The 27,306-nt window shown below is 43.5% G+C and overlaps 1 protein-coding gene across 4 annotated transcripts in view; it reads left to right on the forward strand.

Annotated features, from left to right (window-relative positions):
• The window catches only part of LOC122816558 (katanin interacting protein), a 3,576,055-nt gene that overhangs the window by 2,172,454 nt on the left and 1,376,295 nt on the right, over positions 1 to 27,306 (forward strand). For all 4 annotated transcript variants that reach the window (XM_044089422.1, XM_044089419.1, XM_044089421.1 and 1 more), the window contains exon 13: positions 9,743 to 9,967. In XM_044089422.1, the coding sequence (XP_043945357.1) occupies positions 9,743 to 9,967 (225 nt within the window). The remainder of the gene's footprint in view (positions 1 to 9,742; positions 9,968 to 27,306) is intronic.

The following is a 27,306-nucleotide window of genomic DNA, read 5'->3' on the forward strand; positions in this document are numbered from 1 at the left end:
AAGAGAAACCCATCAATTTTTCTCTTGAAGTCCACAGTAGGATCCAAAGGCAGTTTAAAATAAAACATGCCATCATTTAGTTGCCTCAGAGCCTCAGTTGGTATAATCAGATGTTGCCCAAAGTACTGTTGCTCCACCTTTGTCAGCTGTGACTGCCAGTACATCCTTATTATTATTTAACTGTACCAAAGCTTGCCTCTCTGGTTTTGTTAGATTGTCACCACACCCTCTAAATATGAAATTTTGATTTTCATGTAAATCACACAATACCCTTTCTTCAAACATTTTAACTCTGGGATGGTAAGGTGGATGAAAATTCTGATCTGAAGTAGGGACTTCATTTGTCAGCAACCTTTGGGTCTTGGATCTGACAACTTATTTTACAGCTTATGGATCTGAGCTCCTAGCTCCTCCCCTTACCCATAATCCCCTGCCAACCCTGATTGACCTCAGATCTAGTTTGCCGCTCTTAGAAGAGACAGCTGGATTTCAGAGCTCCTGGCGACTTTCAGATAAGTCTTGAAAAAAACTTGTCAATATAGAAAATTTTTTTTTGATTACTTAAACAGTGTGTGTGTTTAGGATTCCCTTTTGTTAATTTATTCATTTTTAGTGTAATTCCTCCCCTCGCTGGTTCGTAGAGTGTGTGTGTGTTGCTTGTGTTTTTGGGGCCTGGTGTGTTTGTGTACTTACTTTTTTTTTTCTAGTGTCGGAGGCCCCCAAACCCATTTTTTCTAAGTTTACCAAGTGTGGCCATAAGCTTTCACCGGCGGATGGCCACACTCGGTGTGTTCGGTGCCTTGGGGTTGAACACCTGTACTCAGGGTGTTCCATTTGCGCAGTGTTCAACCCCAGGGCACTGAAAGAGCGGAGGTCGAAGTTGGTTCTGGTGGGAGTTTTGCCCCTGGATCCAGCTTCGGCCTCCAGTACTCCTGTGGCTCCTCCTCAGTCCTTGGTGGTAGCCACTCCTGCCCCCCTTCCCCCGGCCGGGACTCAAACTCCCACTAAGACGCCGGAGGAAAGGGAGGCCAGGAGGGAGAAAAGGAGGGAGAAGCACCAGAAGCGGCGGGCCGGAGCCTCTGCTTTGGCCCCCCCAGCTAAGCGGGCTTCTCCCTCCATGGCTTCCAGGTCCCCTCCTCCTTGGATCCGATCCTCTTGCTTTTCCCCGGGACCCGAGGAGGAGGAGACCCGATCTCCGTCGAGGTCATCGAGGCGGCATTCCCGGCCCGCCTCAGTGGCCTCGTCGAGATCTACTTATAGTCTTTCTGATGCAGACTTGGACCAGATGATGAGAAGGTTCATCCAGGCCCAGCTGCAGATGGGAGTGCTCTTGCCCCCCCCCCCCTTCGGGGGGGAGCTCGACACCTTTTTTTGCCCCGATAGCTCCTTCTCTGACCCGCTTCCCGGGTTCGGAGCGCTCAGAGCCGGGCCGCGTTGGAGCCGGGCGTGGGTCGGCGCCGACAGTACTGGGTACTTCGGATCCGACCCTGCACTCCAGTCTGTCGGGTCCTTCGTCGGATCCGACCTCTCGGAGCCGTGGACCGAGCTTCAGATCCGAGGGATTCAGTGTGCCTTTGGCTCCGTCCAGGTCGGAGCACACGGGTCCTTCGGATCCGGTGGCCTCTGCGCCGGTCCTGATCCCTTCATCGGATCCGAGTGGGAGCCGGCTTTTGGATCCCAGGGAGAGAGGCTCCCCCTCGGCCTTCAATGTAGTGGAGAGGGCTCTGTTGAGAGCATCTGGACCCCCGGTCCTTGCATTGGCTCCACCCTGCACTCCCTCTCTGCTGGGTCAGGCTTCCATCACCCGGCCAAAGGGACAGCCTGCTTCGATGTCCCAGGTTGTTCCACTGCAACAGGATATTGCTGGTGAGACTTCCTCAGACAGTCCCCCTGAGGAAGTGCCTCGCAAGCATAAGTGTAAGAGGAGACACGTGGACTCCCCCGAGTCCTTAACAGAGGACACGGACTTGGATGAAAGGGAAGGCTCCCCAAGGTCACCCCCCGAGGATGTCTCCTTTGGAGACATCATGGAAATGCTCAGGATCAGTGGGGGGTGGTCTGCCCCCAAGGCTTCCTCCGAATCCGTGTTCCTGGAGGCATTTGAATCAGGCCCATCTACCTCTTGGGTGACCCCTCCGGCTGACCCCCTGGTGGACCTTATCACCACCAGGGCGTGGAAGGAGCCGAACACTGTGGAGCCAGTCCCCAAACGCCCAGATAGAATTTTGAGTCCCCCTGCAGACCAGTCCCATTGGAGCAAGGGTCCCCCCGTAGATGCCATGTTGATGGCGGCAGCCACGAAGAGGGAATTAGCTCAGGAGAGCCCCTCGGTCCATCCACTGAGCAAGGAGTCCCGCTCGATGGATCGCCTCGGAAAGTGGGTATTTAGTTCAGCGACCTTCTCAGTAAGGTCCCTGAACTACATGGCACATGCCATCAGGATGCAGCAAGATCTTATCAAAGAATATGCTGCTTCCCCCCAGAGTCCATGTCGGCGGAGGACAAGCAGTTGTACTCCACTCGTATGGCCACTCTAAGATCTGTTTCAAATACCTCTAGGCGGCTTTTGTCCCACACCACAGAGGGAGCCGCTAGGGCCAGCGGAGCGGGTCTAGTCATGAGACGTCAGGCCTGGCTCTGACATTGTGACTTCGCGGAGCTGTTTAAGGCGTCCTTTGCGAATGCCCCCTTTGATGTTTCTGCCTTGTTTGGCAAGACCGTTCACGAGACACTTGTCCAGAGCGAAAAGGACAGGAAGACGTTGTCTGCCGTCGGAGTTTGCTTCTCTGCTCCCCAGAGGTCCTTCTCCAAGAACCAAAAGGGACAGAAGAAGATGTGGTTCCAGTAGAAGATGTGGTTCCAGAAATCACAACATTCCCATCCTGCTCTGGACAACCAGTCCTTCCGTGGCAGAGGAGGACAGGGAGGACGCCACCCTAGAGGCAGAGGGGCCATGAGAAATTTTGGGTCCAGAGAAACCTTCCCTGATCGGCGCACGCAGCAGCCCTGAGGGGTTGCCTGACTGCTCCACTCTGGAGGCAGTCGGGGGGCGCTTCTCAAAGCACCTGGTGGCTTGGGAGTCCATTACGTCAGATCGCTGGGTGCTTCGTATCATATCCAGAGGTTACAAAATTCCACTGCACCATGTCCCCAGACTCAAAAACCTCCCTGATGTACCACCCGATCAGAGGGAGGCGGCAGCTGCAGAAATTCAGCAGCTGCTAGAAAAAAGAGCTATCCAGCCCATCCCCCCAAATCAACTCGGATTAGGGTTTTACTCCAGATTCTTTCTGGTGCCAAAAAAGAACTTGAGACCGATTCTCGACCTTTCACTCTTGAACCTGTCAGTAACCAAAGAAAAATTCCGGATGGTCACCCTTCAATCCATTCTCCTCCTCTTGCGGGAGGGCAACTGGATGTGCTCAATAGACCTCAAGGATGCGTACTACCACATTATAATGGACAGACAATCCAGGAGGTTTCTCCGCTTCCGGCTGGGAGCCAATCACTATCAGTTCAGGGTCCTTCCCTTTGGTCTCACCACAGCTGGATGTTTACCAAAGTGTTAGCAGTGATAGCGGCCCACCTGAGACTCCAGGGAATGCAGGTCTTCCCATACCTGGACGACTGGCTCCTGTCCACCCCAACAAGGAATCTACTCTGCGCAGCAAGAAATCACCTTCTCCGGCTAGCTCCCCATCTAGGCATTGCGATCAACCTGGACAAATACTCCCTTGCTCCAACACAAGTGATAGATTTCATAGGGGCCAAACTAGATACGAGAAGTCTGCTAGCGTTCCTCACTTTGGAGCGACTTCAAAACCTGAGACTTCATGTGCGGGCCATCCTCCAATTAAAAGCCCCACCGGCGGAATTGGTCCTGAGGGCGCTAGGCTCCATGGCAGCAGCAATAACTCTTCTTCCATACGCTCGTCTGAATATGAGAGTGCTACACTGGACCCTTTTAGTCCAATGGTCCTTTCAGTTTCTCCCCCTCAGCCATCCTATCTCACTCAGCAGGGCTTGCAGGAGGGCTCTCTTATGGTGGCTCCAGTCCCCGGACTTTCATACGGGACGACCCTTCTGCATGCCGCCTCCCCTCGCCACGGTGACCACGGACGCCTCTTGCCTCGGGTGGGGGGGCATTGCTCAGGCGGAATGGTCCAAGGCACGTGGAACGACACAGAGACCTCCTTGCATATCAACGTTCTGGAGATGAGGGCGGTGCTGTTGGCGTTGTAAGCACTTCAGAACCTTCTCCCCCTAGGAACTATTGCGATACAGATGGACAAAATGTCAGTTGTCTGGTACATCAACAAACAGGGGGGAACCAGGTCCTACCCTCTCTGTTGAGAGGCCATGAGGGTGTGGGAATGGGCGATCTCCACCAACCGCTTCCTTATTGCAATGCACATTCCGGGATGGTCCAACATTCTGGTGGACAAGCTCAGCCACACTATTCTTTCCCCTTATGAGTGGTCTCTCAATTCCCAGGTAGTGAAGCGGATTTTTGCCGAATGGGGGCAACCCTGCTGCAATCTTTTTGCCACTCCCTCAAACATGAAATGCTCCAGCTTCTTTGCTCTGATTCCCCCCCTCGAGGAAACCCCGAGAGATGCTCTAGTGCATGCTTGGCCTCCCGGTCTACTTTATACCTATCCTCCTCTACCCCTGATGCTGAAACTGATACAGAAAGCCTCTCAGTTGGGGAGCAGAATGATCCTCATTGCCCCATTCTGGCCTCGTCAAACTTGGTTCCCTTACCTGTGGTCTCATCTGGTGAATCCTCCCTGGATTCTGGATCCCATTCCAGATCTAATATCCCATCCCTTAGGCCTACCGACCCTGAATCTGGACAACCTGAAGCTGATAGCTTGGCTGCTCCAGTTCCACTCTTAGTCAGGACTCCCGGCATCTCTTCACCAGTTAAAGCCATCTTGGTGGCAGCACATAAACCTTCCACTAGAAAAGTCTATTGCAGTAAATGGAAGTGTTTTTCCATCTGGGCGGAACACCATAACATAGATCCCTTCACGGCTTTGTTGCCGTCCATCTTGGATTTCCTCACCGGACTTTTTCAACGGGGAGCTAGCTGTTCTATGGTCAAGGTTCAGTTGGCAGCCATTTCTCATTACCATGTGGGACACGAGTCAGGTCCCTTGATGACTGCGAAATTATGTAAAACCTTCCTCAAGGGTACCTTCCTGCTCAGGCCTCCTGTCAAGGAAGCTGTACCCCATTGGGATCTATCATTATTCCTTCAAGCCTTGACTGCCCCTCCCTTTGAACCAGCTGCCTTGGCCAAACTTAAATATCTTTCTTGGAAAACAGCGTTCCTTGTCGCCATCACTTCAGCGAAAAGAGTTTCTGAACTTCAGGCCCGTTGTGCGAAACCTCCCTACTTGATTTTTCATTAGGATAGAGTGTACCTCAGGACCAATCCCTCCTTTCTTCCTAAGGTGGCCTCAAAAACCAATATCAATCAGTCCATTAACCTGCCAGTTTTCTTCCCTAAGTACCAGAATAAAGGCGAATACAAGCTGCATTCCTTAGACGTGCACAGACAACTGTGCTTCTACATTCATAGGACTGCTGGTCACAGACAATCTGATCAGTTGTTCATTTCCTTTGCTAAATTCAATCTGGGTAAAGCTATTTCTAAGGTCACCTTATCACGATGGATTTCACAGTGTATTCTTCTGGCCTATGAAACTTCGGGGAGGCCCGCACCTCAGGGAGTATGGGCGCATTCTACTCGCTCCATATCTACTTCTGCTGCCTTTAGATCTAGAGTATCTTTGGATGATATTTGCTCTGCAGCCACTTGGGCCTCATCTCATACCTTTATCAACCATTATAAGCTGGACGTTATTTCCAGAGGGAGAGCATCCTTTGGCTCCGCAGTGCTCCGGAACATCCTTCCATGATGGCCGCCCAAGATTCAGGTAGCTGGGGACTCTGTCTCAAAGGTTGCTGACAAATGAAGTCTCTACTTCAGACTAAGAAGTTATGTACTCACCATAACGTTCCATCTGAGTAGGTGACTTCATTTGTCTGCGACCATCCCCCCCCTCCTTCCCCCTGGCCTTCATAAGTCTTTCTTGAATGTCCTTTCTTGGTCCCTTTCGGGACACTTTTGGTCTGAGATTTGGTATAAGGGCAAACTTGATCTGAGGTCATTCAGGGTTGGCAGGGGATTATGGGTAATGGGAGGAGCTAGGAGCTTGGATCCATAAGCTGTAAAATAAGTTGCTGGCTCGGATCTGGAGTTGGATCCAAGACCCAAAGGTTGCAGACAAATGAAGTCACCTACTCAAATGGAATGTTATGGTGAGTACATAACTTCTTATTTTTTTTAAACGAAAATCAGAAGTCAGTGGATCACTATCATAATCTTTAGCGCTAAAGAACTACTTCAAATTCAAACTTCTGCTAAAACGTTTAACATCCAAACACACATCATACTCAGAAACAAAAGTAGAGGGTACATAGCCAAAACCTTTATTTAATATACTTCTTTCATTCAAAGTTAGCTCATGGTCAGATAAGTTGACAATCAAATTGTCCATATCTTCATTTTCATTTACCATCACATCTTGGCCAGGTCCCTGAATGGTTGCTCTTTGTTGCTTCCTGGTTTGCCTATGATGTTTCCTTCCTCCTCTCCTAAAGGGCCCCCTCTTCCCCTGGATTTTTTATATAGTGATGTCATCTCCATGGTAGAATCTGTCTCCGTATCTGTACTGGGCGGATCTGAAGAAAAATCCAAAGTACTAGAGTCAGTAGAAACATTAGACCCACGAGAAGACTTTAAGATAGATTTACTTCTCTTATGTTTCATTTTAGGCTGCTTATTGGTTGTATCCAAAAATCTTGCAACTCTTTAGATGATTTCCATAAAAAAACAGTGTTATTTTTAACATCCCCCATGTCTCTATTGAATTTCTTTAACTTGCGGTTTTTAACCTCCTTTTCAAAACCATTTACTTTCTCAACATAAATATCATACATCTTGCCATAATCTGTTTCGTGTTCATATTGTTGTATACTCTCAAGATATGAATCTAATTTACTTTAATATCCATCAGGGAATGTTCATAATATTCAATGAACAGTTCAATAAACAGTTTAGAAGCTGAGCATTGTATCAAACACCATTTGCACATGAAATCCGCATCTTCCTTCCCCACCCCAGGTTCTAAATATACTCTTAGGCCACGTGGTGCTATGTCAGCTCCTATATATGCTTTTAACAATTTGATATGCCAAACAATAGAATTAAACTTCTTTGTAAAAACAGTCAAATCCTTGAAAATATGTTCTGTATCCGTAATGCGACTCACCTCCATATCTGCTCCTGCCATGTTGTTAATTTTACAGCCCTCAAAACAAGCAACATCATCTTTGTCTTGGGACAGGTTGCCAATAAAAGCCAGAAGGTCGCCTCCTGTAGTCATAATGTAATGTCCATTCACCAAAAAGTCCTGGAAATAAATAATCCAAATCACAAAAGCAGCACTCAGCAGTAAATAACCCCAAACACCAGAGCAGGTGCATGCAACTCAAAACGGTGCTCAGACAAAACCAGTAACACAGTTCCACAAAATCCAGCACTCGCAAATCAGCTTCACTTCACAAAGCCCTGTATCTATGATTAGGGCACAAAAAGGACCAAAAACACTTAAATAAACAAATAAAAAGCGTTTTACTGTAGAACAAACATTTTAGGTAACATATACACAGCGACTGTCTAGCTGTAACACAACACAGACTGGTGACCGGTTTCGCCCCCTGACATCATCAGTGTGAATACACGCAACCCTAAACCCTAACCCTAACCTCTAGGCCCTTTAAAAGCAGAATAGCAGTACATCTGAATGATACAAGTTGCAAACGTCAGAGAAGTGCACTTTATAACCATAAACTCGAACATCTGTATGCACAATTTCTGTTTGTTGGAATTGATGTAATAAAGGGGAAGAGGTTACCTGATTAACCAAACATGAACTTTTGGATAAAAAGGAAAGAATGTGGATGGTAAAATTTAGGTTCCTTATATACACCTGGTTTAAATGACCATTGGTAAAGTAGAAGTGTTTAATGCTTTTGTAATGTTTGCTATATCGCTTAGGTTTCATGCTTAATATGTTATGCTTATTAATGTATATGATGTGACTTTAATTCAATGTCCTGTGTTTTTTTTAAATATGGATCAATTTATAGGTTTCACTATATAAGGGTTAGGGTGTAGGGTTGCATGTATTCACACTGATGACGCCAGGAGGCGAAACTGGTCACTGATCTGGTTGTGTTACACCTAGACCGTCTCTGTGTATATGTTGCCCAAATGTTTGTTCTACAGTCAAAATCTTTTTATACACTTATTTAAGTGTTTTTAGTCCTTTTTTTTGCCCTAATGTAGATATAGGGCTTTGCGAAGTGAAGGTAATTTGTGAGTGCTGGATTTTGTGGAACTGTGTTACTGGTTTTGTCCGAGCACTGTTTTAAGTTGTGTGCACCTGCTTTGGTGTTTGGGAGATATATATATATATATATATATATATATATATATATATATATATGGTTCCCTTCACAAAGTCGAACATTCAGAAACTCGAAATGCATATGGCCGACGCCATATGCTTGAATTTCTGAAGCTCAACTTCATGAAAGGAAACTACAGGAAAAAAGAACTTAACACAAAAAAGTGTTTCTGCGGGGGGGGGGTGGCAAGCCCCCCTGCACCCCCCACCCCCACTACTTATTTATTCCAACTCCGAGATCGCTCTACAGCACAGAAAGGGAAATCTCCCGTTCTGCGCTGTATGCCCTTCCCCATTCACACAGTCGAGCTTCTGCAATTTCGAGCATATGGTCTCAACCATATGCATTTCGAGATTGTGGCCGTTCGACTTTGTGAAGGAGAACCATAGATATATATATATATATATATATATATATATATATATATATCCCTTAGAGTTACTAAATTGTCAGATATGTTTGGAATGCATGTCTAAGCTTAATAAGGCCCTATGGTTGTGCACCTCTGAAGCTGTGGACAGTTTCAGTGACATCAGATATGTATTGAGTAATGAGTAGTTAGGCAGTATACAGTTGTCTCTTTTTGTTTTTTTTTCAGTGTTTATCTCTCAGTCTCATTGATGCATTGTCTCTGCATGTGATTCTGTTTTTATGCTGATATTACGTTTTGGGCTTAGATATGAAATAGAAGAACAAGTGTTAAAATCTTAGTAATGTATATAACAAAGAATCCTTGCATTTTTGCATTTTCTCTACTGTTTTATGCCCGCGTTGATTTTGTATCATATGTCATTGATGTATTGCTTTAGGTATTTTTATACATCATTGATGTACTTGCTGTATTAGGTAGTTTTACACGTTTGATTTTGTATGTAGTAGAAGTGGTATTTTCCTTCTGTGGTAATGACTGAAACTGTGTTATTTTATCTGTTAGCAATTTTCATGTTGTACATTTTCTATAGTTACGACTTGTCACTGAAAAATGGAACTCAAGTTTTAGTGCATTTATTATCTTACCAAAATAAATACGTTTTAGTTAACTGATACTAAACCTGAGAATAGAAGAGAGCTATTAAAAGTGGGCAGGCCATTATATTTTTGCATCAGATTTTAATAATGAGTATAAAATTTTGTGTTGTTGCACAGCATTTACAATGTGTTTATGTTTTTCTGTTTAATGCCTTGTGGATGGATATAGCAAAAGGTTAGAAGCAATGAAGAAGAGACTGATGAAATTATAAATGCCATTTACATAACAATGGAGCTACTATCAAACTGGGGAAATATCAGCAATGTGGGCCTGACTGAGGTACAGTTTTTTGATATGAAGAATGAGAGGATTTTGGTATCTCCTCATGATGTTGACATCCGAAATGCTGATTATTCTAAAGACCTCAGCTGCTTGGTAAATGGAAAAACTAAAGTAAGTAAACAATGACAGTTTCTACGTTTTAAACTGCTGTGACCCCGAGTCTGTTTTATAGTTCTGTATAAATATATTTCATTCTATTTTCATTGGTTTTGTATTAATGTATATAATCAGTTTTGATAGTAAATGCAAAATAAGGCATATTTATCTTATGAGAAAGGTGAGACTTTACAGCATATGTAATAGGTATTAATTTAGCTTGTCGAAAGGTTCTCATGCCATTGTACTATCATTTGTATTAAACATCGGGGGTACTTTGGAGTAGAACACAACAGTGTAGTTAAAGTCCACTACAATACATGATGGTGCTGGTCCTGTAAGGTGATGGTAATACGGATTTTGCCACATATTCGTTAGCAGCCCCAGCAAAATAATAGTTTTCTGAACTGTCCTTAAACCCACTACTGTAATCTTTCTCTTTTCTTTCTGGGTCTATACCCTTGGAAGTGCGAGTTCTTTATATCCTGGGTTTATAACACAGCTTAGGTTTTACCTATGGAGGGTAGAGAAATTCAGGAAAAGGCAAATCATTTGTGTATATGTGTGTGTATATATATATATATTTGCTTTCAAGAAGGGGCATTTATTGGCTAAGCAAACTTTTTTTTATTCCCTCCCCCTTTTACTTCACACTTTCTGGTCCCTTTCCTGGTGCCTATGTCCATCGACAGGTCTACCAGTCACTCCACTCCCAGGTACAAGAAGTCCTCTCACATTCTTAGCCTTGCAGGCCTCAGAGTCCATGGCAGTAGTGATAACTTTAGTACCATTGTTCAGATATCACATGCAGATTCTACAGTGGACCCTTTCAGTTCACTGGTCTATTTTTCAACAGCCCTTATGCACTCCACTCAGGATTACACAAGTTTGCAAAGAACACCTACTTTGGTGAATCCGTTCAAATGAAATTTATCAGGGCTGTCCTTTTATTTTTATCTCTCCTGGTGGCCATAGTGACCAAGAACCCCTCCCATCTGGGGTGGGGGGTTATTTCTTGAGAAAAGAGAATCCAAGGTACATGATCCCCTCAAGATGCCAGTTTGCATGCCAGTGCCCTGGAGATGAGAGCCATCCTTCTAGTGTTTGTAGGCCTTTCAAGATGCTTACCCCTCCGGGGTAATTGTGATCCAGTCATACAATACGTCTTTGGTGTGCTACATCAACAAACATGGGAAACCAGGTCATATCTTCTTTCTTGCGAGGCAGTGCGAGTGTGGCAGTCTGAGATCTCTTCCAGTTGCTTTCTCATTGCAACACATATGCCAGGGAAATCCAGTGTGGTTGCATACAAACTAAGCAGGTCCATTCTGATGCCTCATGAGTGGTCTCTCAAGATCAAAGTGGCGAAAATAATTTTTTGTCGATAGGGCCAGCCATGTGGTGTTCTCTTTGCCTCCCCCCTCAACAACAAGTAAAGCAGATTCTACACCCTGATCCCTACTCTGGGGAAGTCCACAAGAGATGCTGTACTTCACAACTGGCTCTCTGGTTTCCTATATAATTAATCCCCATTACCTCTGCTCCCCAGGTTTCTGCAGAAAGCCTACCGGTTAAAGAGCACAGTAATCCTTATTGCACCTCCCTGGTTCAACATATCCTTTTGTCCTCTCAAAAGGCTTCTACTAGGAAGGTTTACACAAGAAAATTGAAAAGGTTTTCTATTTGGGATGTCCAAAAATATTTAGATCTCTTTTTTGCCCCAATCTGCACAGTCATAGATTTTTTGTCATCTGTTTTCAAACAGGACATTAGTTTCTCTACTATCAAAGTTCAGCCGACCGCTATTTCTGATTTTCATTCTGGTAAAATCACACTTCCTTGGCTTCTTCTAAGTTGTGTAAGACCTTTCTGAAAGGCCCCCCAGTCAAGGACCCTACTCCTCCTTGGAACTTTGCTGTCTTACTCCAAAGTTTGACTCGTAGTCCATTTGAACCTTTCTCCAAATCACATCTACATTTTTTGTCCTGGAAGACCCTTTTGTTTGTTGCCATTACATTGGCTAGAGGAGTATTTGAACTCAAGACCCTTTTTTCCAAGCCTCCATACCGGATCTTTTTTTTTTTTTTTTTTTTTTTTTTTTTTTTTAAATACCTATGGTGGCTTCTGAGTCTAACTTTAACTTTTAAAAGTTTTATTGTAAAGGTGAATATACTTTACTCTAATTACTTTACTAATTTACTTTAATTTACTCTGTCCCATCAGTTGAGAAGAGAATGAAAATTAACAACATCAGGTAAAGAAGTTATGTGCTAACCATAATGTTCCATCTGTGTTGTCCTTTTTCACTCTTCCTCAACCCCCAAACCCCCATCCTTTCTGTCCACAAGCTTCTGGAAGAATGAGCTGATGTCCTTCAAGGATGCATCTGCAGTCCTAACATATGTGTTGTCCTGCCTCAGGCAGCCCTTCGGTCGGCCAGATTCCAAAGTCTGGGTCTGGCCTCGGCTGATGTCGCACTTCACCCGATGTCATAGCTGCTGTTTATTGGGTATAAAGGCATCAGCCGACGCCATTTTCCTCAGTCTTTCTTGCCGCGCGGTGCCCGAAGCAGAAGCTGTTCGCAAGTGCCGGTCGGTCAGATCCAGAGATTTCTACTACCGAAGACTTCTAAAAGCTAAGTACCCCGTTGGGGATTCTTTCTTGCCTCAGCCGATGTCAGACAAAGTAAATAATTGTTTAACTTGTGGGAAACAAATACCTCATAAGGATTTCCACTCTTACTGCCTTCCTTGCTTAGGCCCAGACCACGACGTATCAGCTTGTCTAGCCTGTGCTTCCTTCAACCGACGGACACTTAGACGTCGGTCGGAGTTTGCAGAGGAGTTTTTTGGTCCCGCTTTTGCATACAAAATGCCATCGGAGACTCCGACTACGCAATTAGCTAAAAAACGCAAGGAAAAGGACCGACACTCGCGGTCCGCGGTTTCGGCTGAAACCACGATTAGGCCAACCGCGAGTGTCTCGGTTTCGGCTGAAACCGAGTCCCCGGTTCTTCCTTCGGCCGAAAGCATGCCTCCGATAGTCGAGGCCTCACAAAGCATGGCTGAATCTGCTACTGAATTTACTGCTACAGAAGCAGGCGCCCAGGATTTGTCAGACACTATTCCTTTAGACATATCTACCCCTGCACGTGGGGCTGCTAGACCCCCTGCTTCTATGTCTATCAAGGCTTTTGCCAGGGCTAAAGCAGCTAAATCTTCTAAGGCCTTACCTGCAAAAACTCCTTCACATAGGCCTACCTCTACTTCCCAAATGCTCAGCCTGGCTGATGATCTCATTTCTTTGATCAGGGGATCCCAACCTCACCCAGACAGGGCCTCTCAGCCCCCTCCAGACAAGAGGCCTAGGACTGAACCCCCGGAACCTGTCTCTACAGATTATTCCTCGGATGACTCAGACAATTCAGACCCTCACGAAGGCCCATATTCTCCTTATGAGGATTCTGATGCAGAAGACTCCATTCCTTCTGCTTCTCCTCCTGAAGAATTTTCCTTTGGGGAAACCTTGCATGCTATGAGGGAACACTTCCAATGGCAGGGCCAGGATTTTTCAGATTCAAGGAAAAGGCTAAGGACCTTTTTACACTTACCACAGCATAGGCCTTTAGCCATTCCGCCAGTACTAACAGTTGTTGATGATGCATATAATGATGTCTGTACTGCTCCTGATTCTCTTCCTCCGGCCCCTGCCAAGCCGGACAGATATTACAGGGTCCCGGACACACATTACCATTTGTATAAGGCTCCTGTTGCAGACCCTGAAACCATTTCACAGGGCCCTAAAGGTATTGCAGCTGCTTCTGCCAAAAACCCTCTTCCCTCTGAGAGGGAATCTAGAGCATTAGAGAGATGGGGTAAAAAGGTTTATACTTCTGCTACTCTTTCGGCCAGGGCCTTGAACTGTCAATTTCACATGATTCAGTACCAGGAATTTTTGTTAGAACAGATAAACAAAAAACTGTCTTCTCCTGAACCTTTAGACCGCAAGTCCCTTCAGGATTTGTTACATAACTCTCAGCAGGTTAGTAACCATTTCTTAAAATGTGGCTATGATGCACTGGAGGCTTCCTTTAGAGCAGCTATGACTGGAACAGTGATTCGAAGGCATGCCTGGTTAAAGGAACAATCCTTACCAGACCATGTTAAGTCAAAACTCCTAGATGCTCCCATGGAGAAACAAAGTTTGTTTGGCTCCCCTGCACAGGAGGTTCTAAAGAAGGTGGAAGAAAAAGCAAAATCTGTACAAACAGTCAAGGATTTCATACAGGTCCAACCTCCGAGGTTTAGCAGAAATTGGCCTTCGAAGAATTGGTCCTTTCCAGACAACTCCAGAGCGCAGAGAGGCAGAAATAGATGCCCCAGAGGCAGAGGTCAATCTAGGGGTGCCTACAGGGGACGTCAGTGGCAACCTACCAACCAGAGAAGTACTGCCACAGATTCCACTGCAACCACTTCCACAGGGCAGACACAATGACTTGGCTCTAGTTCCGCCTACCAGGGAACAACTGGAAGCACCCTTGGGCAGAAAGCTTGCCTTATACTCCGACAACTGGCATTACATTACAGGAGACAAGTGGACTTTACAAACAATAGACAAGGGCTACAGGTTTCACTTCCACACTCTACCAAAAAAGATAGGAATGCCAAACCTACCACCAAGCCAAAAAACGGACGCTCTAAGACAAGTCAACAACTTACTAAGGATGAGAGCTATAGAAGAGGTACCACCTATGGAACAAGGCCAAGGATCTTACTCAAGGCTTTTCCTTGTACCAAGAAAAGAAAATCAATGGAGACCTATTCTAGACTTGTCCGCACTGAACACATACCTCATTGTTCCAAAATTCAAAATGCTGACCCTCCAGCAGCTTCTTCCCATGCTGAGCAAGGAGTCTTGGCTGGTGACTCTAGATCTCAAGGAGGCATACCTGCACGTCCCTATACGACCAGATTGCAGAAGACACCTCAGATTTCTTGCAGGATCAGAGCATTATCAATTCTCAGCATTGCCTTTTGGCTTATCTACTGCGCCCAGAGTATTCACAAAATGCCTGGCATCAGTAATTGCTCATTGCAGGCTACAGGGAATTCAAATTTACCCATACCTGGATGACTGCCTGATACAAGCGGACAACAAGGCAAAATTGACAAAAGATTTGGAAAATGTCATACAACTGTTGCAAGCCTTGGGATACACAGTCAACATACAAAAGTCAAGAATAGTACCATCCCAAAGGATAACATTCTTGGGTGCAGAACTGGATACATCAACTCAGATGGCTTTTCTCACAGAAGAAAAACAAAAACAACTACCAGCCTACTTCATGACATTAACAGCACAAACTCGGCTTACTGCAAGGAAAGTCCTGCAAGCCCTGGGCTACATGGCATCATGCATAATGTTGGTTCCACATGCCAGGCTGCATATGAGAAAGCTACAATGGTACCTAAGGAATGTATGGTCTCAACACAAGCACAGTCTAGAAGCCCAGATTCCAATAATTCCATGCCTGAAGCAAGAATTCCTGTGGTGGGCTCAGGCCTGTCAGGTGAACAGAGGCTTGCCTTTCCACAAACCTCATCTAAGCCAGACCATCACCACGGATGCCTCAGACCTAGGATGGGCGGCACACATGGTGGACAAGTGTATTCAAGGCCTATGGACCCAAGACCAGCTGAATCTACACATAAATCTAAAGGAGATGCTGGCAGTGAAACATGCGATCCAGGCATTCAGACCACTCCTTCAACAGGGTCATCTGCTGATAAGGACCGACAATACCACAGTCATGTGGTACATCAACAAACAGGGAGGTACACATTCATATCCTCTATGCCGGATGGCAATGGACCTGTGGAATGTGGCCCTGAATCTCAACATTCAACTCCAGGCCAGATTTGTACCAGGAAAAGAAAATTCTCTAGCAGACACCTTAAGCAGAACTACCACGGATGCTCATGAATGGATGCTGCATCCAGATATCTTCAAAACCATAACAAAGAAATGGGGACTACCAGAGATAGACCTGTTCGCCTCCCCACACAACCGCCAATTGAAGAAATTCTGCACAAGAGCATACCACCCACTTGCTTGGAGGGTGGACTCCCTCTCTTTCAGCTGGAAAAACCTGACAGCATATGCTTTTCCACCTCTTCCCTTGATGTACAAACTTCTACTGAAGATCAGAGAGGATCAGCCAAGGGTAATCCTGATAGCTCCAGACGGGCCGAGGCAGCATTGGTACCCGCTACTGAGAAGCATGTCTCGGACACACGCATGGCCTCTACCTCTATGTCCCTTACTTCTAACACAGGACAACTACAAGATCCTACATCCAAACTTGAAAACACTGCAGCTAGCTGCTTGGAATATTGCATAAAACAAAATAACCCAGGTTTATCCCAGAGGGTTAAGGACATTATCCTGGAGGCACGCAGACCTTCCACAAGGAAGACTTATTCAGCCAAGTGGAAAAGATACCTCATTTGGAGTGCAGCAAAGGGAGAAAATGTCTCATTGGCAAACATAGCACACATCCTGGAATATTTAGCAGAACTGTTCCACAAGGGCCTGTCTTACTCCTCCATTAAGATTCATGCATCAGCAATTTCAGCAGAATACAACATGGGTCCTCCTGTCTTCTCTCATCCTCTACTCAGACAGTTCTTGAGAGGAGTCAAAAATGTAAAACCTCCAAGGAAACCACCTTTACCTACATGGGATCTCAACTTTGTGCTGGAAAAATTAACACTTCCCCCTTTTGAACCAGCAGCAACAGCAGAATTACAGTTCTTGTCTTGGAAAACTGCTTTCCTGCTAGCAGTCACTTCAGCAAGAAGGGTATCTGAGTTACAGGCATTAATGGCAGTACAGCCCTTCCTTATCTTCCATCAGGACAGAGTCTCTCTGAGAACTAACCCTACCTTTATGCCAAAAGTGGTCTCCAGAGTATCATTGAACCAAGCGATTCATTTACCTACATTCTTCCCCAACCCACAGAACAAGGGGGAAAGAATGCTACATACCTTGGATGTGCACAGACAATTACGCTACTATCTGGACAGAACTAAGACCAGCAGAAAAACTGACCAGCTTCTGGTAGCATATGCAACAGGAATGCAAGGAAAAGCAATTTCAAAACAGGCAATCTCAAAATGGATAGGAAATTGCATTTGTTTTTGCTACTCTTTTCATGGAAAGACAACTCCTGAAAATATCAGACCTCATTCCACAAGAGCTACAGCCACCACTACAGCTTTCCTACGAGGAGTGGCTACCAAAGACATTTTAGAAGCTGCTACTTGGAGCTCCGTGCATACATTTGCCAAGCATTATAATCTACCCTTATATTCTAGATCCCGAGCAGGTTTTGCAACTGCTATTTTGCAAGGGATCTTAACAACACCATCTTTATCTTAGTGCCTCCTCCCCCAGTTTGGCTATGGTATTCTACCCATATGTTAGGACTGCAGATGCATCCTTGAAGGACATAGTACAGTTTTGTACCTACCATAAATGTAGATGTCCGATAGGTATGCATCTGCAGTCAGGATTACCCACCCTCCTCCCCTCTGTGGTATTCCTAGGGTATTTACCCCTTCTTTTAGCTAGCTGGGGGAATCTATTATGGTGTATTTGTTTGTATATATGTGTATACTTATATATCTTTATATTGTTTGCTCGCTCTCTACTGTTTGGAATTATTTGCATTTATCCAAATTGAGCCTTCCTAGACGGCACCTGGCATCTGGGGCAAGAAACACTGAGGAAAATGGCATCGGCTGATGCCTTTATACCCAATAAACAGCAGCTATGACGTCGGGTGAAGTGCGACATCAGCGGAGGCCAGACCCAGACTTTGGAATCCGGCCGACTGAAGGGCTGCCTGAGGCAGGACAACCCATATGTTAGGACTGCAGATGCATACCTATCGGACATCTACATTTATGGTAGGTACAAAACTGTACTTTAGCGGGATATCATTGTCTTTGATATTGAGCTCCAGATATAGTTTCTTTCTGTATTGAGCATATGCAGTTTTACATCTCCTATATTTATGCATGTTAAACATTTCCTTTCTGGTAAAAGTCAGCAAACAAGATCTGAGGTATCTTGGGGGTTGTGCAGTATGGGTAAGGGAGAAGCTCAAAAGTTCTTGGTTACCACAACCTTTAATAATGGTCAAGTCGGATCCAAGGATCGGATCCAAACCCATTGGTTGAGGAATAATGAAAATGGACAACACAGATTGAATGCTACGATAAGTAAATAACTTCTTTTTTTCCAACCTCAGATCTGACCCTATAGCTATATATCCACATTTTTGCCTGCTGGGAACAGGCTGTTGTTGTCCTCCGTCCTTCTCTTCACATTCCCATAGCCAGAGGCTTCATGCTGTTTCTCAGATTTTCTGTGTCACATTATCAATTCTCTGCATTATGTTTTTGGTTATCTACAACTCTAAGTTTGTCTACAAAGTGTCTAGCTCCAGTTATAGCTCATTGCAGACTGAATAACATTCATATATTTCCTTATTTAAACTACTTACTCATTACTGCAGAGTCTTTTCCCAGAAGTCAAGATCCATTACAGTCAGTTTCTTCTCTTCTGACCAAGTCCTTTTTGACCCCGTCTCACAGGATTGTCTTTCCAGACTGTTTCATAGATAGCTTGCACCAAAAGACCTTTTTGACACAGGAGACGGTAACTTTCTTGAGTTTTGCAAATCAGTCTCAGACTTCAGCCAGAGAGTTTCTCAAGATTTTACGGTACATGACCTCTATGATACTCATGATTCCTCTTGCCAGGTTACAGATGAGAACAATTCAATGATTTCTTAAAAAAAACATGAACTCAACATTTGCGTCTTGTGGAATTTCAGATTCTAGTCCAGGGCTTTGTAAAAAAGGAATTGCACTGGTGGTGACTACAGATACAAAGAAATCTAGACGTCCCCTTTTATCCTCTACCTCCAAGCCAGTTGTAACTACAGATGCCTCAGGTTTTGCTTGGAAGCAACTTCAGAGGTGGTAAAGTTGCAAGGCCTGTGGAACTCCATAGGCAGACCAAAGCGCATTATTGTCAAAGAGTTTTGGGCCATGAACCATGCCTTAAAACATCTTCACCATCTATGGTCCTGAGGACCTCTTCAGGTGATTACAGACAACACCAAAGTGATGTGATGCATAAAGAAGTAAAGGGCACTTCATCTTACCCTCTGTGCAGACTGGCCATGATGTCTTAGAGTGGTAGCTCTTCAGCATTCCTTAACCCTCCAAGCTTCTTACATTCCATCACAGCAAAACTGAGCAGGATATGGAAATACCATCACAAATGGAAATTGAATGAGAGAGTCTTCCAGGAATTGATCCAGTTGTGAGGAATACTTCAAGTAGACCTGTTTGCCTCCTTTCAAAACAGACAGCTGACCAAATTCTGCTCCGTGATTTCTTGCTAGCAGGCCTGGAAAACAGATTAATTTTCATTGTTCCTTTACACATTTCAATCCTTTCCGCTGATATCCAAGGTAATTCTGAAAATCCAGAAGGACTCTCCAGTGATCATTGTTGTCACTGTCTTTCAGACAACTCAACATTGATTCTCCCTTCTTATGGTACTGGCCAAGTGCAGTTACCACAAGCTTTCTCAAAAACTGGACCTACTGACACACGAGACAGGGGCAGTTTGATGCTCTCCATGATTAACTGCCTGTACGATTCACTTTTGATATCTTTCATGCACCTCTTTTCAGAGGATGTGCAGCAGGTGCTAAAGGAGTCAAGAAAACCTGCAACTAGAAAACATTTTTTTAGTTGGTGCTTATCCAATAATCATGGGCCTCTCAATGATTATATGCCTCTGCTGCTCAAATATTTGTGAGTTACTATCCTCTAGCCTATCTAACTCCTTTATGAAGCTACATTTTGCAGCCATTTCAGCATGTCTGCCCATGGATCTTACACTATGTATTATGGTTTTAATGAAACATTTTTAAGGGAGTTTAACACTTGAGTCCTCCTCTTCTTCTGCTTCTTTTGTGTTGGAAAAGTTAACCATGACTGCATCGGAACCTCCTTATCAAGCAGACTTAAGTTTCATTACATGGCAGACTGCTCTACTCATTGTTCTGACAGCTGCAAAAAAGAGTATTTGAGCTGCAAATGCCCATATGGTAAATAAACTCAGTCTGGTCTTCCACAGAGATAGTGTCTCATTAAGAATAAATCCCTCATTCGTACCAAGGGTTGTTTCAGAGTTCACTTTGAATCAATCCATCATTCTCTCAGAGTTCTGTCCAGATCCTCTGAACGACAGAGAAAGGATTTTATGTACTGTAGATATGCAGATGGTTGTTCTCAGCTATTGGCTTTTGTTATTCCCACAATGCTAAACCAGTTCAATGCAGTATAAAGGTTTGTTTTACTATAGTCTTGCCTTCTTATGTGGCATATTATAAAGGGGTAGACTCCAGAAGTTTTCTAGGAGCAGCGACATGGTCTTCTGTACATGCATTTGTAAGGCATTACAAACTGGAATATTTTTCTACATCCAGGACAGGCTTTAGTAGGACTATTCTCCAGATGCTCTTGAATCCATATCCTTCTTTCTCCTAGGAAAGAAACAAGAGTGCAGCTCCGGGTCTATATCAGAACATGGAAGTTTTAAAACTTCGAATGTTCTAATATCGACCAGTTTTGAGCGAACGCTAAAAATAGCGAAGCTGCAGAACACCGAATTCTTTCCTTGGGAAAGAATTTGGTTGACTGGTTCTGTGGCTTCGCTATTTTCAGCGCTGTAGTGGAAATTTATGGGTCAGGTAAGTGTGCGATTGTGTGATTGTTAGGATTAGAGCGCAGGTTAGGTGAGTTAGGGTTAGGGCGCGGGTTAGGTGAGTTAGGGTTAGGGTGCGAGTTAAGTGAGTTAGGGTTAGGGCGCGGGTTAGGTGAATTAGGGTTAGGGGTGGGTTAAGTGAGTTTGGGTTAGGGCGCGGGTTAGGTGAGTGTACGTTAGTGATGAACCTTAGGGTTAGGGTTTGGGTTAAGGTAAATGGATAGATAATAGTGTATGTATAGTTTAGAGTAGGGTTAGTTGTATGATTATAAGTGTATGTGTGCGTATTGATGTTTTTTAGGTGTGCTTATGTTTCGGAATAGCAAATTTTTTCCCAAGGAAATAATTCGCTGTTCTGAATGTTCGATATTATGTGGTTTAGATATTTTAGGTCCGATGAAATAGCGTTCGCTATTTTCATCTTTTGATAACGTGATATAAACGCTGCAGCTCCAATACTGGAAGAAAACAGCAAAACAACCAACAAATCAGCCAATGAACTCAAAACTTGTAGAAGAATGTGTTTAATACCAAATAGGTTAAAAACATTTTTGTCTGTAACTTTTGAGTTAGGTGGCTGATTTGCTGGTTGTTTTGCTGTTACTTCTTTCTCTTAGGATAGGCTTTGGTAATCAAACCATATGGCCTAAAAGCTACTGCTGTAGTGGGAATGATGACTGTAGTATAGTTGTGTAAGTTGCACTTACCCATAACAGTAGATATTTTAATTCCTGTCTTCTGCAGTAGCCACACCAACCATCCACCTACTATTTTTCTGTATAGTTACTTGTTTGGATATACAATTATTTGTTATTTCATGTTTTAGTGGTTCAGGATAAGTATTCTCCTTCTTAACCTCTGGACAAGAATGTCCTGAAGATTCTTCACTCCAACTACTGATTTTCCTTCCACAGGGCTGCACAGTTAGTCTGACTGAAGGTGTGGGAGGGAGCCAGAGCTTTTACTGGTTATTTCATGGGCAGAACACAACCCATATAGCCTAAAGGCTACTGCAACACTGAGGAATTTGAACATCTACTGTTAAGGATAAGTACAGCTTACATATCTGTACTTTTTTCATGTTCTGTAATGGACTTGTGCTAAAAAACTTCCTATTTCAGTACTGCCTTTCTGGAAATGCAAGAAGAATAAGAAGAGAAAAGAGGAAGTCCTCAGCCTTTCAGAAGAAACCATTTATAGGACTTCTAAGATTGTTGTACACTGAGCAGCATGGGCAATGGGTTCAGAGCTCCCCAGTGTGAGAAATTGTATAAAAATCCAGTTAAAGTTATCAATTTGGGTAAAATTCAGATTACTGGCTAGTAGTTAGATTGCCTGAATGCCATAAAAGAAGAAAGTGGAGAAAGTAAGATAAACTCAGTCAGAAGAGGTGAAGAAAAGGCTCTGACTGGAAAGAATGTTTCAGTTGTTCAGGAAAAGCAGTTCAAGTTTCAGCTTTAATGCAGGAGATGGTTTTCAGCTGTTTAGAGGAATAATAAACCCAGAACTGTTTTTAAATAATTGATACACTGGAAGAATGTATGTAATTAAATGACAAAAGGATGGAAAAACAGATATTTAAGTAGTTATTCAGATGCACTGACACAACAGCAGAAGTCAGAGGTTGAAATGATGGAAAGACTGGCTTAAAATAAGTCTTCTATTAGAAGACAGACCTTGCAGAGAAAACATGAGATTTTATGTTAGTACCAGAGAAACCTGAAGGAACAGACTGCATTTATTCTATGAACATACAAGTAAGCAACTGGACCGGTGTTCCACAGTAGGATTTGTTAATTGAATGAGCACATTCTATGTATGCTACATATCTGCCAATACCTATATTAGTAACAAAAGAGCTGCTCCTGACAAATCCCTGGCAGAAGGGAAAAGTATTAAAATTGGGGACAGCAAAGTGTTTGTGGAAAATGATTATTCACTGTTCACCAGGCATCAGAGAAGCAAGTTTATCCCTGCAGTCAGGGGATGTCAGAAGGTAGGTATGAGATTCAAGCTGCAATATCCTTCTGACTTTAGAATTTTTTCCTGCAAGATGAAATATATTTTTGGATGCAGAACAGGCTAAGGTGGAAATAGACAAGGTTAGCCAACAAAGAGTGAACCTACAAGCAGATGAAAATGCTGCTTCTCAATCTTCTGACTTTAACAAAGTCTATAGAGTAGTTTTGCCAGTGAATTATTTTTCGTTGTTTCAAAGGAAAATCCTTGAGCAATAGAAACAAAAGCCTAGTAGCTGACTAGAAGAATCTGAAGTACTTTTGGCTTGAAACAGAGGCTGTTGTTGAGTGGCCAAGGTGATCATGAAGAAGAAAAGCAACAATGTGAAATTTGTGAAGAAATGGGAGAACTGTAAGATTTCATTAGATGTGGCTGGACATCAGAACTGTGGATCTGCAAGAAATGATGAAAAAAGACTGGAAGTTTGACGACTGTGTTAAACTGGTAGGAGAATTCTAAAGCATAAAACTCACTTTATGTTTAGGATACTAAAAGACTAAAAAATAAGCAAAACAGTTTTTTTCGTACTAATATTTGTGTAGAAATATCAAGATGTAAATTGCATGTTATATTATGAAGGAGCTCTGTATAGTATGCAGTCGGTGGTGGAGTTTTATCAGTAACTGCTGTATATGCTAAGGATAATAAGTAAGACATTATGTTATCTTAATTGCAATGAATCAAGTATTTACATGTGAAAAGGTAATAAAGGCTATAAAGAAGCAAGTTAAAGTAAATTTAGTGTTGTGATCTTAGGCTGCCATGGATGTAAAAATGTACCGATTATGTTGTATGTAGGATAAAAAGATAACAATTTTCCCTCCTTACATATAATTGTATGTCAAGACTATAGCCCTTAGTTTAAGATGTAGGCATGTTTTAAAGTAAATTTGTATTAAGTAATAGAAAATCATGAGCAATGTTAGCTCTTTTCTATAATTGTAAAGTTATTACATGTTAATTTCCTGTTAGCACTTGATTTTAACCGGATACAAGAAGCAAACAACTGCAAGCATTAAGGTTTGATCAGTGCAGTCTGAATTAAATCTTCAAGGGTCCTTTTTTGTATTTTCAAAGTTGTTAGCATTTATTTTTCTGTTAACACCGGCTTTTAGGTGGTGACAATGAGCAAACAGGTGTAAGCAATTCATCACGAGAGGTGTGACCAATTTGTTCAGAAATAAATCTTCAAGGGTTCTTTCGCACATTTCCAAAGTTTTTAACACTTTAATTCTTCTATTAATACATGCTTTTCTTGGATGCAAGGAGCCTGCTGGGGCAAGCAGTTAATCATGAAATATCTGAAGAGTGTGTTTTCAGAGAACTATATAAGGTATAATATAATTAACATTTAAAGGGAAATCAGCAAGCAGTTCAGTGAAAATAAATGAATGAAGTTTGAAACTGTGATAAGTAAAGAATTATACAAGCAGCTGGCTCTCCAGAAGCCTTAGGACTTCTAGTCTATCAATTATAGCAATGCACAGTTTAGTTTATTGATTCGTGTGTAGCCAGTGCACTTTTTTATACATCAGCTGATTCTACTGTTTATAGTGAGAACTTAGCAAAGGCCCACCTCTTTAGCTTCTGAATATTGAATTATCTTTCTTCACTTTCTACTAAAAAAAAAAAAAAAAAAAAACTGTTTCCTGCCTTTCCTGGAACTAGTGTAGTCCAGATGCAGATTTGCTGTATTCAGGACTGTTTGTAAGCTTCTGAGCGGTGCCAAAAAGTCTGCTCTTCAGTTTTTAGGGCTGCTAATTATCTCCTCTCCTGCACTTTTACTAGCTTATTAGTCTAGCACTTTACCAAATGTTTTGTAGCAATTATTGTAGCATGCAAAAGTGCTATCAGCATTAAACATTCTACAAGGTAACAGCTCCAGTACTTATTATTAATGCCCACCCCTCCAGGCATGTCTAAAGGTCAGTTCCTTGTGCTTTCTGCTATTAACCTGGTGAGCTTGGGCATCCTGAGGCAATATAGCAACTGCCTCATGTACACTGACAACCCTCTCCTCTTATCTCCCAACACTCAGACTTGCGAGAGATGCATTTGTATATCCAGATTGGAAGCCACGCATGCTCCAGCCAAAACCGGAATAGCTGGTCAAGAGGAAAAGGTCAACACTTGCACCACACCACATGGAACACTCAGCCCTCCAGAACACACACCAGCACTGCCTTCACATAAAAACACAAACCACACACCCACCTTCGTGGAGGCTCTCAATAAAAATTTACCCAAACAGAAGAGATCTCCAAGGCAGAAACGCACTTGACCACCACAACACACTAATTACGAGACACACAACTCTCCTAAACAGTGTGCCAGTCAACCTAAGGCAAAACAGCATGCCCAACACACTAGTCATAGGTGACTCAGTAGTGAGGCACACTGATGTCCCTCTCACTAGGTTGAATGAGGAGAAAGTAACAGTCAGCTGCCAGGATCCGCCACATAATGCATACATTCAAGTCCCTCAACCACACTCTGTCATTGTACATGTGGGTGTGTGTTAAGAGAAAAAGTTTTAAAACATACTGTTATTTGTCTTTTTCCTCTTCTTGCAAAGTGAACATGTTATTTGTTGGGATATGCCTATCAAAGATGGGCCTCATCTGTGAACAAAGTGCAGCATTGCTTATGTACCTGCATAATAACTGTTTTCTGCTTTTCAGAATAAAGAGATTTGGTTATAGCTCAGTGAAGCCTGGGATAAGGACACATGGCCGAGTAAGAGTTAATTTACTGAAGCAGGCTGTGTGTCCTGGAAAATTTGAGCTACCATTGTTGAACCGAACATTCTGTACTTCTTGAACATTCTGTACTAACTGTTGGTTTGAGGTGATTTGTGATAAACATGTTTACCACAGGTGTTTTCCATAGCCAACTGTCAACGGTCAGAAATGTAACAAAAAGTTGTTTTGCTTGCAGTATAAAAGTTGATGTCAATAAACAAGTTGATCAGAGGAGATCATCTTGGCCAACATGCTGTGTAATCTGGTTAGCTGCTAATAACGATGTTCTTCATCTCACATTGCTGCAGTCCTTACTTATGGGTAGTCCGCTGTCCTCGGTCGGCCCGAATACCAAAGTATTAGGCTGACGTCGGTCATGGGCACCTAGATCTGACATCAGAGCGTCAGGGTATAAAGGCGCATGATCAACGTCATATCCTCAGTCTTTTTTGCCGCATGGTCCGATGCAGAAGCAGCGTTGCAAGTGCCATTCGGCGTTCTGAAATTTTTCGTTTTTGGAGTTTCAGACCGATACCAAGTTGGGCTAAGTACCCCGTTGGGGAATATTTTTGTTTTTTCTTGCCTCAGTTACTTACCGGATGTCAGAAAAAGTGAATAATTGTATTTCTTGTGGGAAACAGATACCACATAGGGATTACCACTCGCTTTGTATTCCTTGTTTGGGACCGCAGCACGACGTAGTCAGGTGTCGGTTTTGTGCTAGGTTTAATAAGCGCACTATAAAAAGGAGGTTAGATTGCGCTAGGTTAGTCTTTGGCACGAGGTGTAATTATAATATGCCGTCGGATGTTCCGACGCCTGCTTCTACTAAGAAGCGCAAAGACAAATTTTTAAAGCCTAGGCAGGATGATTCGTCCGTTTCGGACGCTGTTGAGTCCCAGGGGGAAACTTTGATTTTTCAAGATGTGGCCTCTCAGGAGGCAGGTCAGGCTGAAGGGGCCTCTCAGGTTACTATTCTCCCTTCTATGCCTAAGGTGGTTAGGCCTTCTGCTACTGTTTCTAAGGCTCCTTCTGAGGGCAGGTCTGTTTTGCCTTCCTCTGGTGTCAGTTCTGGTTCTTCAGGGTCTGTGCCTAAAAAGCACATGTTTAAAATGGCAGAGGATTTGATTACTTTAATTAGAGGTTCTATTCCCCCTCCTGATAGGAGGCCCAGGATGGAGCCAGAGTTGGAAAGTTTGGAGCAGGCCTCAGATGATTCAGAGTCTTCTGCTGAAGACATTCAAGATTTCCCTCCTTATCCTGATTCTGATGCAGAGGATTCCACTCCTTCTGCTTCTCCTCCAGAGGATTTTTCATTTTCAGTAACTCTGCATTCCATGTGGGAGCATTTTAAGTGGGAGGACCAGGATTACTCTGTTTCACGGAAGAGGCTTAGGGAGTTCTTGTTTTTACCACAGACCGGATAGGTATTACAGGGTGCCTCAGGCTCATAAATATCTGTATAAGAGTCCTACGGCGGACCCAGAAACTATTAGTCAGGGGCCTAAGGGTGTTAGAGCCTCTGTTGTTAACAATCCGGTTCCTCTGGATAAGGAAGCTAGAGCTTTGGATAGATGGGGTTAGAAGGTTAGAAGGTGTATGCCTCTTCTACTTTGGCAATGAGAGCTTTGAACTGCCAGTTTCATAGGTTGCAGTATCAGAATTTCCTCCTTTCTCAGCTAAGATCTAAAGTGGATGCTTTGGCAGAGGGCATACAGTGTAAAGAATTGCAGGATTTACTGC

The sequence above is a fragment of the Protopterus annectens genome, chromosome 12.part0, assembly GCF_019279795.1.
Source record: "Protopterus annectens isolate FY-2018-M chromosome 12.part0, PAN1.0, whole genome shotgun sequence".
NCBI classification, from domain to species: Eukaryota; Metazoa; Chordata; order Ceratodontiformes; family Protopteridae; genus Protopterus; species Protopterus annectens.